Source organism: Vicia villosa, unplaced genomic scaffold (assembly GCF_029867415.1).
Source record: "Vicia villosa cultivar HV-30 ecotype Madison, WI unplaced genomic scaffold, Vvil1.0 ctg.002370F_1_1, whole genome shotgun sequence".
NCBI classification, from domain to species: Eukaryota; Viridiplantae; Streptophyta; class Magnoliopsida; order Fabales; family Fabaceae; genus Vicia; species Vicia villosa.
The window spans coordinates 117,246-133,135 of NW_026705910.1; the positions used below are offsets into that span (position 1 = coordinate 117,246).

The following is a 15,890-nucleotide window of genomic DNA, read 5'->3' on the forward strand; positions in this document are numbered from 1 at the left end:
ACTCCAATAATAAGTACTGTTATTTTACAAAACAAGTTTGCTTCAACCTAGAGTCAATAAAAGACTTTAGTGTTTGTGTATAAAAAAAATGACTTACTTGAGTATCAATGTAGAGTAGGACAACTGCAATTTTTTTTGTAGATGAACTACAGCTTGAGAAGGCATCAAGAATATGCAACTTAGACAAAGCACAAGTAAATGACCAAACTCCACCACCTGAATTAACCAAAAAGAGATGGAAAAATTCAATTCATATAAACACACAAAAAATCCAAGGATCAAGCGGAACTGAAAAACAAACAGCTAATAACCGAACTGAAAATTCAAAATAAATTAATAGAAGGAAGAGAGAACATTTAATTGTTTAGTGTATTGGATTCTTATGAGGAAATCACATTAAGACAGAACACTAACTTAACAAAAGTGATAAAATTAATGTTGCTTAATGCCTATTTTGAGTCTTAAATAAAAGTGATAAAAATTCGGAAAAAATTGCTATATATACTTGCCTGTCACTACTATGATGCACTAAAATAAGATAAGCAGGATCCTGATAAGGGCGGAAACAGAGATGCAGGGTCATATATTCATATACGAATATGATGCGACAGTGACCTATTAACATTCAATTTCATCATAAATTCAAATTATTAAACCACAACAAACATTCAATCGAAAAAACAGATAAACACTTTCTAACCATGACAATAACAATAAGATTAGAACAAGAACAAAACTCAAAACTCAGAAAAGAACAAAGATAAAACTCAGAACAAGAACAAAACTCAAAACTCAGAAAAGAACACAGATAAAACTCAAAACTCTATGTATCTATGACAATAACAATAAGCAGAAAAGAACAAGAACAAAACTCAAAACAAAGATACCTCTAATGCCGAAGAAGAAGTGAGGGGAGAACGAAGCCAAGCCAAGTCATGTATGAATTTGGGGTTTTTCAAGGATTCAAAAGCTATTTCGTGAGATTCAGAAGGGTTTTTCAATGCTTCGGAACTGGGGTTTATCGTTTGGGAGAAGAAACGGCGAAATCAATGGGAGAACTGTTGAAAGGGTTTTTCGTTTTGGGAGAAGATGAAGATGAAGAACAAAAATGCTTTCTCAGGAGATTTTTGGTTGTGGAGAAGGGGTTTCATTTTGGGAGAAAGGGTTTTTCGTTTTGGAAGAAAGGGTTTCGTTTTGGGAGAATAAAGAAAGAACGAGAAAGGGTTTGGTTTCTGAGATATAATTTTCAATTTCAATTTTAAAAAACCTAGGGCAACACTTTTTTAGTAAGCGCTTTCTAATGTTACACTAAGGCAGCGCTTCTCAAAAGCGATTTTTAAGGTGAACCTAAGGCAACGCTTTCAAATTATTATTTTTTAATTTATTTGAGTTTACACAACGCTTACATAAAAAGTGCTGGCTAATGTTACCCTTTTGGCAGCGTTTTCAGAAGCGCTGTCTAAAGTCGACCTATACCAGCGCTTTTTTCATATAATTTCCGTGTTTTTTTATTTAACCTATAGCAGCGCTTTTGTACAAAAGCGCTGTCTAAAGTGCGCTGTCTAAAATGCTTTTTGCCGTAGTGAATTAACTCTTTTGATTTTCTAGTCGAAATGAATTCTAATCTAATTGTAATTTATTATAATAATGAGATTCTCAATTTGCTTTGATCAATATCAATGATATACAATGTGATTTAAAAGACTAATCGGACAAGGTATATGGTCATTTCAACTATGGCTAAGTAAGAAGGGTGACAATGTTGAGTATGGTCGTCCTTGAATAAGCTCGAGGGGATGTGTTTTATTTACCAACACACAATTTTAAAACAACGATTATATGATAACCTTCTTCTAAATATTTGGTCAATATAGTTCCAAGGACTAATTGAACTAGGTGCTATCTTGGTCGTATTTGTTATGATATCTATCCAAAGAAATCAGTTTGTTTCATCAATAATCATGTCTGTGGTTCATTGATATTTTAATTTATATTGATGCATTTTTATTGTTGTAAATACGCAAATTTTAATTTATTTTATTTAACATCACAAAAAAATAATTAAATACACATATCACATTCTTATATTTCATAATCTATAGAACATGAAGCATAAAAAACTTAAGCAGGGCAACTAATTGAAATAATTCAAAAATAGCTAACAAGTAATCATTATATTCAAACTCTATAATATAAGTAAGGTTAATAATCAGAAAGTTGTTTTGCTATGATTAATGGAAAATAAAATAGAGCATGCAATCTTATATAAAAACACATGGTTGCAAATATACTTAAAACAACTTGGAAATATGCTATAAAAATTATCCTTAGTAACTTTTACAATAATTCAAAGTTTATATTAAAAGGAAAGAAAAAAAACATGTATACAAAATATTCATATGACACATTTGTCTTATTTTAAAAACTTATAAGATATACACACATAATAGATTAGTTGATTCAATCACATTCAACATTCACTTAAAATCTAGACAACAACCCCTAACCAAGGGCCAAACCCTAAGATTGTGCTCTAGGCTAGAACAAATGTTAAAACTCCAAATTTTGGGAATAAGAACGAGAGACAGTGACATAAATTATGATAAAATCCAATCCAAAAACGCATACTTTATATACTTGCATTGCATGTAATGATCAATACTTTGTACATGGGAAAATTATTTAATTATGCATTCAAGAACATGTTTGATGGCAACTTTAGCAAATGTACTAAATTTATTGTAACTAATATTTAAATGGTAAAACGAGTATTAAACACGAGAAATGTATCATATAATTAAATTATATTTTTATAACTTAACTGAACAAATGGGCATTGGTTTTGAGTGATAGCAACAATAAATGATAACTCATTTATCGTGGATACTTAAACCCAAATGCTTGAATTATTTATTAAAGTTTTTCTTAATTAGGTTTACATCAGTAGATTTTATAGTCATATGGCTTACTTAGTATGAGAATATTTGGTGATCTTTCTTTTAGTTTTTATGTTGATTTTGATACGCAAAAGTTGACATGTTACAAGTTCTTTCACGTACGTAAGAGTTATAAGACCTATACCTAGAAGGCTTTAAGTTCTATCACACCAATAAATTTTATAGTAAATATATTCTAAAACAAGAGTAAATAAATAACTTTAATTATGGCAAACTGTGGGTCTTATAGTTATCATTAAAAGATTAAAGGTACTTATTTCACTTGTCTTGATAAGTCGGCAATTTTGTTGGTGGGATAGTATTACTCATTTCATACCCAAAAAATTTAGTAGCAACATATTAGCCACATTCTACTACAAGTTTCACTGATTTAATTTTTGAGTTTTGTTTAAATTCTCTAATTTTTATTAATATATTTTTTATGGTATTAAAAACAATTTTTTCACATTGATGTTTTTGCATTTTCAGTCTTTTAGTCTAATAAGCCCTAGTTCAAATAAATTTTAATACACCCTCGCTAAATTTGTCTTGTGTAGTTTGTTCATTTTCACTTTATCTTTTTATAAAGCTCCGGTGAAGATATAGAGGGATATTGATAGAATTCAAAGTAGGTTTCTTTGGGGTGGTTCGGAGGAGAAAGTGTGCATCCATTTATTAGGGTGGAGTCAGGTTTGTAAACCCTTTCGAGCTAGAGGTTTAGGGGTGAGAAGTATCGAGAAATTCAACTTAGCTATTCTTCAAAAATGGAAGTGGTGGATTCTGGAGGGAAAATAGGCTTTATGGTTGGTGATTCTGAAGGCTCGATACGGAAACGTTAACAATATAATTATGTTTGGAAAGGAGAGCATTATAGCAGGTACCACGCTTTTTCATGGTGGAAGGATTTAATAAATTTGGACAAGAAGAATGACGTTGATTTTTTTATTTTCGCAGGTAACATTTCTTTCATTCACTACAACGCGCAAGGCTTTTAAAAGCGCTTTTTTTGGCCTTTAACAGCGCTGCCAAAGCCAGCGCTGGCATAGGCTACGAAAGCGCTTTTAAAAGCGCTCTGGTAGGCCCCCCCTATAAGAGCGCTTTTCTGGAAAAAGCGCTCTTGTAGGCCCCCCTTTAAGAGCGCTTTTCAGGAAAAAGCGCTCTGGTAGGCACCCCTATAAGAGCGCTTTTTTCAAAAGCGCTTTCGTATGTTGCGTTTTTTTTTTATGCTTTTTATTATTTCTAAACCTGCATTTTTGGCAGCAATATTTTAGAACCTGTAATTTACTATTTTTTGGCAGTATTTTTTCATGAACCTATAATTTATCATTTCAAATCGATATATACCATTATAATCGATATCGATTATATACAAAAAAAGTATTATATTATATACCATTAATGTAAATCAAAATACATATATACATATTTCTAAACCAAAACAACTAAACCAATTCACATATTTCTAAACCAAAACAACTAAATGGGAAACAACTTCCGAGTTCTTATGCAACCAATGTACGCTTCCTGTATTATCTGGAGCTATGTTGTATTGATGCTTTAGTGGAGAACCAGTAGTCACCTGAGCTATGTTGTATTGTGTCACAGAATATGAATCAAATAACTGTACCCCGAACGATCCTGCCACAGAAGACTTCGGGGTACATTACTTGATTCATATTCTGTGGAACATAATCGGCAGGGGCACATTGTGTTCTATCCTTTACCAGTCCATCCACTGTTTGAAGCTCAACCTACAATAGAAAAACGTGATTATTTACACAACATTCACATTCTCAATATTTTCTCTATCAACCAAAAATTTCCTCATCTCCGAACAAAAGACAAAATAGTTAATAAAAATAGTGCTATACCAGAACAGAAACCAATTTATAAGAAATCAATTAACAACCACATGCACATAAAAATAGTTTTTGATAAAAGAACAAGTCAATTGAGCCAACAACCAAAAACCCTAAAAAAAATCAGCCGTAGAGCCGTAGAGCCAACAACCAAAAACCCTAAAAAAAATTTTGTTCATCATCTTCGAAAAACCTCTCCAGAAACTGTAAATACATTGTTCATATTCATCCAACAACAATCACAATACACAGCCGCAAACACTAACCAAAACCCTAATTGTTCATCTTTCTCATACACGCAAACCATTCATCAGAAACAAAACCATTCACAAATCATCATCAAACATAACCAGACAAACATTCATCAAACCCAAACATTTGTTCATCACTTTCCTAATCAAACAAACCCTTCAGAAATTTGAGAGAGGAAGAGAGAATAAGAAATAAACTCAGAAAGGTCTCACCCGGTTTTGGTTTGTAGATTCAGAATCGAAACCGAACTCAGCAACAACACGAACCTCAACTCACCATAAACTCGTGTGTTTTGGATCTGAAAGGAAGAAGAACGGCGGAGGTTGCTAGGGTTTCGGAGAGAGGACGGCGGAGCAACGAAGGAAGAAGAAAGATCTGAAACAAAACGCGTGTGTTTGTAAAATATATAATTTTTTAAATGGGCTACCAGAGCGCTTTTCAAAAGCGCTTTAATAACACCCCCTACCAGAGCGCTTTTATCCCAAAAGCGCTTTCGTAGCACCCACCCTATAAGAGCGCTTTTAAAAGCGCTTTCATAACCCCCCTACCAGAGCGCTTTTTAAAAGCGCTCTCATACCCCCCCTACCAGAGCGCTTTTTAAAAGCGCTCTCATAACTCCCCCTACCAGAGCGCTTTTTTTGCATCATTTTTCCTTGTTTATTAATTTTGTTTTTAGCGAGCCCTACGAGAGCGCTTTTGCTAAAAGCGCTTTAGTAGCTGCGCTGCTACAGCTTAAATTTGGCGTAGTGATTATTGGAAGTGGGAAACTGTTATGTTTTGGATGGAAACATGGCATCGTGATTCATGTCTGTGCGACTTGTTTCCAGATCTTGTTAGCATCAATTTGGGTAAGAAGGCGATGGTGGAACATATGAGAAGGTTCAATAACAATGTTTGGCAATGGGGAAATTTTGGTATCTAGTTTCCTTTAGGAGGTTTGTTGCAAAGTAAGTTGAATCTTTTATTGGATTTTTTATAGCGGTAGGTCTGGCTATTGAAGCCTTAGACAGAGTTGTGTGGAAGTCGGACCTGGCTTATGGCTACACAATTAGTATAGCTTAGAGCTTCTTGCAGCTGATCAGCGTTCTGGGAGATTTCAATGAGGCAAAGTCTGATTTTTTCTTCTTCTTTGGAAAGTTCAGGCTTCTTTCAAAGTTAGAGCTTTCAGGCGTAGGTGTTTCCATCATAGAATTTAAAGTAAGGATCAATTGCGTAAGAGAGGTATCCTTAATTCTCCTCTCAAACTCTCTTGTAATTTCTGTTTTCAAGAAGAGAAGCGTTTGGACCATAGTTTTTTTGGTGTAAATTGATTGAGTTGTTTGGTAGAAAGTGGAGATGAATCGGTTTCAACAAGGGAGGTGGGAGGGTTAATAAACTGGAGGAAGGTGTTATTTGGTTGACTGTTGTTTGGAGTATTTGGAAGCTCAGGACTGATATTTTGTTTAATAGAGCTTGTTTCAACGTAGAGGATTTAATTTGGTTGATCAATTTGTTAGCATGGAAGTGGTCTTTTGTAGGAGATATTACTCATTTCAAATATAACTTTTACGAGTTTTGTAAGAATCCTATTTCATGTTTAAAATAAGGTACAGTAGGTGTGGAATCTCTCTTTTGTAATGGAAAGAGTACCCCTAGTACTCTTTTTATAAAATACTTGTTTCAAAAGAAGAAAAAACATGCAAGGTGAATTTAAGCCGTTAAATTACTTGTAAAAAAAATCTAACACAACTTAATTGTCTATATGATTCACTCAAACATTAATGTTATTTATGTGACATGAGCTATAGCTCATGATTAGTAAATAGGCTTTTAAGTGTGTAATAACATTGTTCATAACTTTAAAGGATGAGCTAGTGTTACAATACTTGTATAATATTATAAGGGTAATGCTAACGAGTGCCCCAGGGGCACTGGTTAAGAGATTAAAAAGGTAAGTTGAACATTATTTAATAAAGTAAAAAGATATGTTTTTACCTAAAATATATGTATTAAATGAACTGAAAATATAAATAACTAGCTATTTTAAAGAAGATTAGGTGTATTCAATGCATTGAATCTAAAATATTTTCTTAATTTGAAATGCTTAACCAGTGCCCCTGGGGCACCCGTTAGCATGACCCATATTATAATATACATTTGATTAAACTGTGAGAGAAATTATAACTTTAAATACAAACATAATCTTAAAAAACACATAAAATTATTTTTCAAACAACTTTTCTATCCATCCACACAATGACAAATCATCCTTACACATTTTGTGACTTCATTTGGAAGACAAATAGTTTTAGGGCAATCTTTATCCTCATCGCAAAAATTAGCTAAATAAGCTCCTGCGATGTCAAAAAATAAAAGAAAAAAAATGAATTCTTATAATATGGAATGAAAACTTGTGAATAAGGTAAAATAAAAATTATATTTAAAAAATAAATAAACATACCATCCATCAGATCGATACATATGAAAAGAAAAATAACCATAATATAAACAAATTTTAAAATTCCAGACATTGTTTTCTCTTGAATGAGGATACAAAATTCTACGATTACTTTTATAGAATGAAAAATCTGATTTTTAAATTAAAATTACTTTGAAATGTCTTCTAGGTAAATTTATGTGTTATATGTCTTTAAAGCTCTTCGACTTGATTACTTGACCTTATTTAAAATCAAATATAAAAATATTGATGGTCATTAGTAATTATTTTTATTTTTACTAATCTTTTAATTTTACGATTTATTTATAGTTTATCTTTTTATGATGGATATGAGAAAAGTTACAAATAAAAACTTAATATTCAATGATAACAAAACTAGATGTAGGAATAATGCATAAAAATATGTAAACATATATTTATTTATTAATTAAAATTTTCAGGGCATCATATTAGTCAAGTAATATATTTAAAAATTGTATACGTTTAACAAAAGGTTTTTTTTTTTAAATAAAAAATAAAGTAAATTAGTTGTGGGAAATAGAATGTGACCCTGTTTTGGCATATAAGATGAAATTTGGAGTAGAATTCAATGAGATTTATTAACAAGTCATGTTCTTGAAAAAAAAAATTTAGAATTCATGTCATAAATTTTTAAAGATTTAAATCAAATCAATTTATTGTAAATTAGTATACTAAAAATTTCTTATGTCGTCCTTAGTACTTTATATAAATTTATTTAAATACTTGACTACGTAAAAACAACTTTCTATTATAGAAAATGGTATGTTTATTTTATTTGGAATTATAGAATTTGAGGGAGAATGGAGTGTATTTTCTTCCTCGTGTGCATCAGTTGACTGTATGTATGAAGGTTGAAAAAGCAACATTATTGTCTAGAGTGGCAGTTTTGACATAATGTGGATGAGAATGGGTAGATTCCAATCTAGGTGTTAGTGGTATGTTCTGGCAATACGTTACTACTATCATGGGAAAGTCTTCAACTAATGCTGATGAATGTCTGAACAAAAGTTTAAGGCCAAGTGATCACCTACATTGTTTGATCATATCAAGGGAAGATGGGTTGATCTAAATGTGAGGAGCTTACGTGTCTTGTCAGATTCCTCAGGAGGGTGTGAAGAGCATCTATGGTTAATAGGGGCAGTTATTAGTTTTTTGGCGATCATTTATTTGGATAGTTCTCTCAAGGGTAGTTGAAGAAGCTTGGCTTGTGTGCATATAAAAGGTGACAATGTCTGACAGGATGTCATGACATGTTTAAATACATAGTATCTGCTGAGTCAAACTAGAAATTTTTCTTGATACTATCTATACACATCAATGGACGGTGTAAAGTGTAATTGCTGACTATGCATGCGTTGGTTTTAAAAGATAACTCCTTCAGAACAAACTGTCAAAAATCGACCTAGAAAAAGTAATTGCTTTTGGGAATGTTTTCTAATTTCGTCTTTGACCATGGACCAAGACCAAGACCAGCGTTAATTTATAAGAATTCAAGTGGCTACATAATAGTATCATCTCTGCTCTTCAGTCTCAGCATATCTCGATTAATATCCGATCAGTATGAGTTTCATTTGTCTCCAAATAGGTTGTGTCTGGGTTTGGTATTGTCATGGGTTACTATGCCAAATTTTGTCCAGAACAAGAGATAAGAGGGTTGGGGATACTGTGTGTTTCTATCATGAATTCTTGTGTGAGACATCCAAAAAGTGTTCGTTCCCTGTATGGTCATACCTACTAAAAGGATTTTGTTATCTGTGTTCTGAGTTACAGGAAGTAAGAGATTCCTCCCCTGTCTTCTTCCTCATGTACACCACAGTGTGTGTACTTCACAGAGGAAGTTGGTGGTGATGTTCAACTGGGTGTTATGACATTGATCTTCTTTTTTATATTATGGCTAAAAAGGGGGAGAGTTATCCAAACGTCTTCTAAAGTCCACTACTATCAAAAGAAACAAAGGATTTTGTAGACACAGTATGGACCTAAAGATGTTATGATGTGGTTCAAAACTTGAAGAACAGAAGAGCCCAATTCTGAGAATGTAAAAATTTGTTCTTCTTTGTTGTCTTGAAAGTTGAAGCTTTTATGTTTTGCTGCATTTTAATGTATGTATAGTTTTAGCCAAAATAAGCCAAAGGGGGAGATTGTTGATGTTTTTATTGGCTGATTGGCATCTATGTTTGGCTAAAATATAATAGCAGCAAAATGTAATACAATGTATAAGTCTTGCAAATATAAAAGAACAAAACAGGTACAAACAAGAGGTTATACGGAATGTCATGACATCAACTCATAACATCACGCCTATAGAACTGGAATGAAGATTCAGTATAATACTCAACAGATATAGAATATTCTATGGAATATTATGTAATCATATGTGGCGCAGATTTAAAGGTCAATAGAATCAACTCAGAATATTGAAGAATCAAATCAGAGAATTGAAGATTCAACAATTTCTAATTTAGGAGATAAATTAGGAAACTTGTGATTGAAGGCCTTTCTTTTTGCAGAAGATATCTGCATATTTGTAACAGCCAATAGTGCTGCAATTTGTAAGCCCAAGTCCAATTGGGAATACGTTATAAATAGAAACCTTTCTAACCTAGTTTTAATATAGAAAACCGTGTTTAGAAAAGATGTAGTCATTAGGATTTCTATAGGTAGACCACCCAGGTTGTGGGATGGCGGCTATGTCCTTCTCGAAACCTGTAGGTAAGAGAAGTTATTGTTCTCACTCGAAACCTGTAGGTAAGAGTTGAGTATTATGTTCTTGATTGAAGTTGTGAAGCAAGATCAAGTTAGTGTGTATTGTTAATTGTTTAAATAGTTGTTGCAGAATTTGTAGCAGTTAGGTATCACTAGGGAGCGAGCAGAGGTTCTCTTGTCTTAGATGGAGTTCTAAGATAAAGGTTGCATTGGGTAGTGACTAGGTAAACTAGAGGTTGTTTATCTGTAAATCAGAGGTTGTTTACATAAAATAGTACTACTGATAGTGAAATCTTCTTCCTGGCTTGATAGCCCCCATAGTAGGTAGTTAAACTGAATTAGGTTAACAATTCACTGTGTTATTTATCTTCTGCATTGTATTGTTTGTGTTGTCTTGGATGTTGTAACATCATGTATAACATCAGGTTTAGGTTTGATAGCTTGTCCAATTACAGAACCAATAAAGTTGACAATCTGGTTATGTTGACTAAACTAACACGATCCCAGTACTCAATGGACTCCGTCTTCTTAGGGGTAATAAAAAATTGGGGATCTTTCTGTTCTGCCTTTACTAAACTGATAACAGATCAGATGTATTGACATCATGAGTAACATCCTGAGTCTGTCATACCAGAATTTCAAATTCAAACTTGACAAATGAGAGTGAAAAGCGTGTAATCTGAATCTAGACGGGACTCGTGCAATAGCACGACTTTTTTAAAATCACACGAGTTTTTTACTAATACTTGTATAATGCAATAGTATATTTTTGAGTAAAAAATAAAATTAACGACGTCACAAACAAAAATTAAACTATAAGAGAAATTATAATAATACCACCATTATAATTTTAAATACAAACGTAATTTCAGAATAAAAATACATAAAAATATTTTTCAAACACTTTTTCTATCCTACCACGCAATGACAAATCATCCTTACACACTTTGAAACTTCATTTGGAAGACAAACAGTTCTAGGGAAAACTTTATCCTCTTCACAAATAGCTCCTGAAATGTCAAAAAATAAAAGAAAAAATAAATGTTAATAATATGGAATGGAAACTTGTGAATAAGGTAAAATAAAATATTAGTTAAAAAAAATGAGCATACCATCGGTCACAAAGATATGAGAAGAAAAATAACTATAATGTAAACTGTTATAAACATTTATACTAGTGGATGTCCATCCCTCTTCTTATTCTTCATCTTCCTATTCCACTTTAATGTACTTAATTTTCTACCTTCCTTGGGTCCTATAAATAAGACTCATGTTACAATGTAAAGTTCACCCTTGAGAAGAATATAATACTATGTTGCTTGTTCTCTTCTCTTCCTATCTTTTAATCTCTATATAGTTTCAATTAGTTTATAACACGTTATCAGCACGACGCTCTCAGAACTACTAAGTATGTCAAATCTTACAAAATTGGATTTTGGGGCTCTTGATATTTCGAGAAAGAACTATTTGACATGGGCCCTAGACGCCCAAATTCATTTAAGCGCATAAGGTCACAGTGACACTATTAAAGAAGGAACTAAATCATCTGATCAACAAAAGGCAAAAGCCATGATATTCCTTCGTCGTCACCTTCACGAGGATCTTAAAAATGATTATCTTACCGTAACTGACCCACATGTCTTGTGGAAAAATTTTAAAGATAGATATGATCATCAAAAAACGGTTATCCTACCAAAAGCTCGATATGAATGGATGCATTTACGTTTGCAGGATTTTAAAAGTGTAAGTGATTATAATTCTGCAATGTTTAGAATAACTTCTAAGTTATTATTATGTGGAGAAAAAGTAACTGATGAAGATATGCTAGAAAAAACATTTTCCACTTTTCATGCATCCAATGTGCTCCTGCAGCAGCAGTATCGAGAAAAGGGGTTTATTAAATATTCTGACCTAATATCTTGTCTTCTTGTGGCTGAGCAAAATAATGAACTATTGATGAAAAATCACGAGGCCTGTCCCACTGGTACAACTCCATTCCCAGAAGTGAATGTGGCAAGGCACGACCACTATAGGAAAAATCGTGGTCGCGGTCGTGCATACGCACGTGGTCGTGGTCGTGGTCGTAATTATGCTCATGGTCTTGGTTTTGATCGTGGTCGCAATGGGAATCATAAAAACACATATTTCCACCCGAAGTGGAAAAATGTTGAAAAGAATGAAAAAGAGGGTCAGAGTAGCAAAACAAATGAAAATATTTGCTATCGTTGTGGAGGAAAAGGTCATTGAAGTCGCACTTGTCGTACTCCAAAACACCTTGTTGATCTTTATCAAAAATCACTGAAAAATAAAAAGGAAAGGATCGAGACTCACTTTGCTAATGAAGATGATGATTCAGATTAGGGTAATATGGATGTTACCCATTTAGATATTGGTGACTTCTTTGCTGATCAAGAAGGAAAAATTGATCACCTTATTGGAGATGGAAGCGTCAAGAAATAAAATTTGTGGAAATTTTCTTTTTATGTTTTATGGATGTTTTGAATTTTATTTTCTAATAATAATAGAGTGTGTTTTCTACTTGTTTGTTTACATAATTTACTATTTAAATAATTTGTGTTTTAAATGTGCGCTTATAACTTATTGTTAAAAAATATTATTATTGTTCTTAGAATGAATATGGACGCTAGCTCCAGTAATGAAGATATATGCCTTGCTGACAGTGCAACAACCCACACAATTCTCAAGCATAAAACATATTTTTCTAATTTAGTGAATCGAAAAACTGATGTCAGTACTATTTCTGGCACCTCAAAAATAATTGAAGGCTCTGGAAGAGCCCATATGTTGTTACGTGGTGGAACAATATTGCACATTGATAATGCATTATATTCCCCCAAGTCCCATAGAAATTTATTAAGTTTCAAAGATATCCGCCTAAATGGATACCATATTGAAACAGGAGATGATGGAGGGATTGAACATCTGTGTATTACAAAACACAATTCAGACACAAAATGTGTAATGGAAAAGCTATCAGCTTTATCCTCTGGCCTGTACTACACTTATATTAGTACAACTGAAGCACATGCAACTGTAAACCAGAAGTTTACAAATAATGATAAATTTCTAATTTGGCATGACCGGTTGGGCCATCCCGGTTATATAATGATGCGAAAAATAATTGAAAATTCATGTAGTCATCAATTAATGAGTAGGGAAATTATTCAATCGAATAAGTTCTCATGCAGCTCTTGCTCACAGGGGAAGTTGATAATTCGGCCATCACCAACAAAAATTGGAAATGAATCTATCAATTTTTTAGAGCGTATACATGGTGATATTTGTGGGCCAATACACCCATCATGTGGACTATTTAGATATTTTATGGTTTTAATTGATGCATCAACTAGATGGTCACATGTTTGTTTGTTGTCAACTCGTAACCAGGCGTTTGCGAGATTGCTAGCTCAATTGATTCGAATAAGAGCTCATTTCCCTGATTATCCTGTCAAGAAAATTCGTCTTGATAATGCTGCAGAATTTTCATCTCAAGCATTTAATGAGTATTGTATGTCTATTGGGATTGACATTGAACACCCAGTGGCACATGTTCATACACAAAATGGACTTGCAGAATCATTTATTAAACGAATAAAATTAATTGCAAGACCACTGATTATGAGATGCAAGCTCCCAGTTTCTGCTTGGGGACATGCAATTATGCATGCTGCAACATTAATTCGCATCAGGCCAACGAGTTACCACACCTCTTCCCCTTTACAATTAGTTTTTGGTAAAGAACCTAATATTTCCCATCTAAGAATTTTTGGATGTGCGGTGTATGTTCCAATTTCTCTACCACATCGCAATAAGATGGGTCCTCAAAGGAGGATGGGAATATATGTTGGATATGAATCTCCGTCTATTATAAAGTACCTTGAACCAACAATAGGAGATTTATTCACTGCTCGTTTTGCTGATTGTCATTTTGATGAATCAAATTTTCCAGCATTAGGGGGAGAGAATAAGAAGCTGGAAAAAGATATCAGTTGGAATGAATTATCATTATCTCATCTTGATCCTCGAACAAAACAATGTGAACTAGAAGTTCAAAAGATAATTCACCTGCAAAACTTAGCAAATCAATTGCCAAATGCGTTCACTGATCCAAAAGGTGTGACCAAATCATATATACCAGCTACAAATGCTCCAATAAAAATTGATATCCCTGTTGGACAATCTAATGAGTCTCAACCACGCCTGAAACGTGGTAGACCAATCGGTTCCAAAGATAAAAATCCTCGAACAAGAAAGGGAGCTAAGAATAAAGATGGCCCAAGTGAGGATATAGAAAATCTAAAAGAATCGTCAGACATAATAGACATTTCATCTCTAGAAGAGATTGATCAGGTACCTGAAACTCATGAAAATAAAGAGATCTCAATAAATTATGTCCAAAATGGAATACAATGGAACCGAAACGAAGTCGACATTGATGATGTTTTTGCATAAAATATAGCGCTAAATGAGATAAATGGCAAAGAGGATGAGGAACCAACGTCTATCAAAATTTGTAGACAAAGTGAGGACTGGCCAAAATGGAAGGATGCAATTGAAGCAGAATTAAACTCACTCTACAAAAGACAAGTTTTTGGACTTATAGTCCGAACACCTGAAGGTGTGAAGCCAGTTGGATACAGGTGGGTTTTCGTACGAAAACGAAATGAAAAAGGTGAAATCGTGAGATACAAAGCTCGACTTGTCGCTCAAGGATTTTCCCAAAGACCTGGAATCGATTTTGATAAGACATATTCACCTGTAATGGATGCAAGCACTTTTCGATATCTAATAAGCCTAGTAGCACATGAAGGTCTTAATTTACACATGATGGATGTTGTAACAGCTTATCTGTATGGTTCACTTGATAGTGAAATTTACATGAAACTCCCTGAAGGGTTCAATGTACCAGATGCACACAACTCCGAATCTCGAGAACGCTACTCCATAAGATTGAACAAGTCTCTCTATGGGCTGAAACAATCTGGACGAATGTGGTATAATCGCCTCAGTGAATATTTGCTTAGAGAAGGATATACAAATAACTCCATTTGTCCTTGTATTTTTATAAAAAGATCAGGAAAGGAATTCGCAATAATAGCTGTCTATGTGGATGACATAAATATCATTGGAACTCCTGAAGAGCTCCCAAAAGCTATGAGTTGTTTAAAGAAAGAGTTTGAGATGAAGGACCTAGGAAAGACAAAATTATGTCTAGGTTTGCAAATTGAACATTTGGACAAAGGAATATTTGTACATCAAGAAGGCTATATAGAAAAAGTGTTAAAACGCTTCTATATGGACAAAAGTCACCCGTTGTCTACTCCAATGGTTGTTAGATCAATAGATGTGGAGAAAGATCCTTTCAGACCTCGAGAAAAGGATGAAGAATTGCTTGGTCCTGAAGTACCATATCTCAGTGCAATTGGAGCACTAATGTACCTTGCTAATTATACACGTCCTGATATATCATTTGCGGTAAATCTATTAGCAAGATACAGTTCTTCACCTACACGAAGACATTGGAACGGAGTCAAACATATACTTCGTTACCTTAGAGGTACAATAGACATGGGTTTGTTTTATACAAAGGTATCCCAATTCGAATTAACAGGTTATGCAGATGCAGGTTACTTGTCAAATCCTCAGAATGGTAGATCA

The 15,890-nt window shown here is 33.4% G+C and overlaps 1 protein-coding gene and 1 long non-coding RNA gene across 2 annotated transcripts; one reads left to right on the forward strand and one right to left on the reverse strand.

Annotated features, from left to right (window-relative positions):
- Positions 1-7,084: 7,084 nt before the first annotated feature.
- LOC131638680 (uncharacterized) lies at positions 7,085-7,637 on the reverse strand. Its single transcript, XR_009294743.1, has 2 exons — positions 7,488-7,637; positions 7,085-7,380 (listed from the first exon to the last, which is right to left on the reverse strand). It is a non-coding gene; the product is annotated as an uncharacterized LOC131638680 (long non-coding RNA).
- A 4,143-nt stretch (positions 7,638-11,780) lies between these two features.
- On the forward strand, positions 11,781-12,458 carry LOC131638677 (uncharacterized). Its single transcript, XM_058909236.1, has one exon. It carries the CDS (start codon positions 11,781-11,783, stop codon positions 12,456-12,458), a length of 678 nt encoding a protein of 225 aa, XP_058765219.1.
- Positions 12,459-15,890: the final 3,432 nt, after the last annotated feature.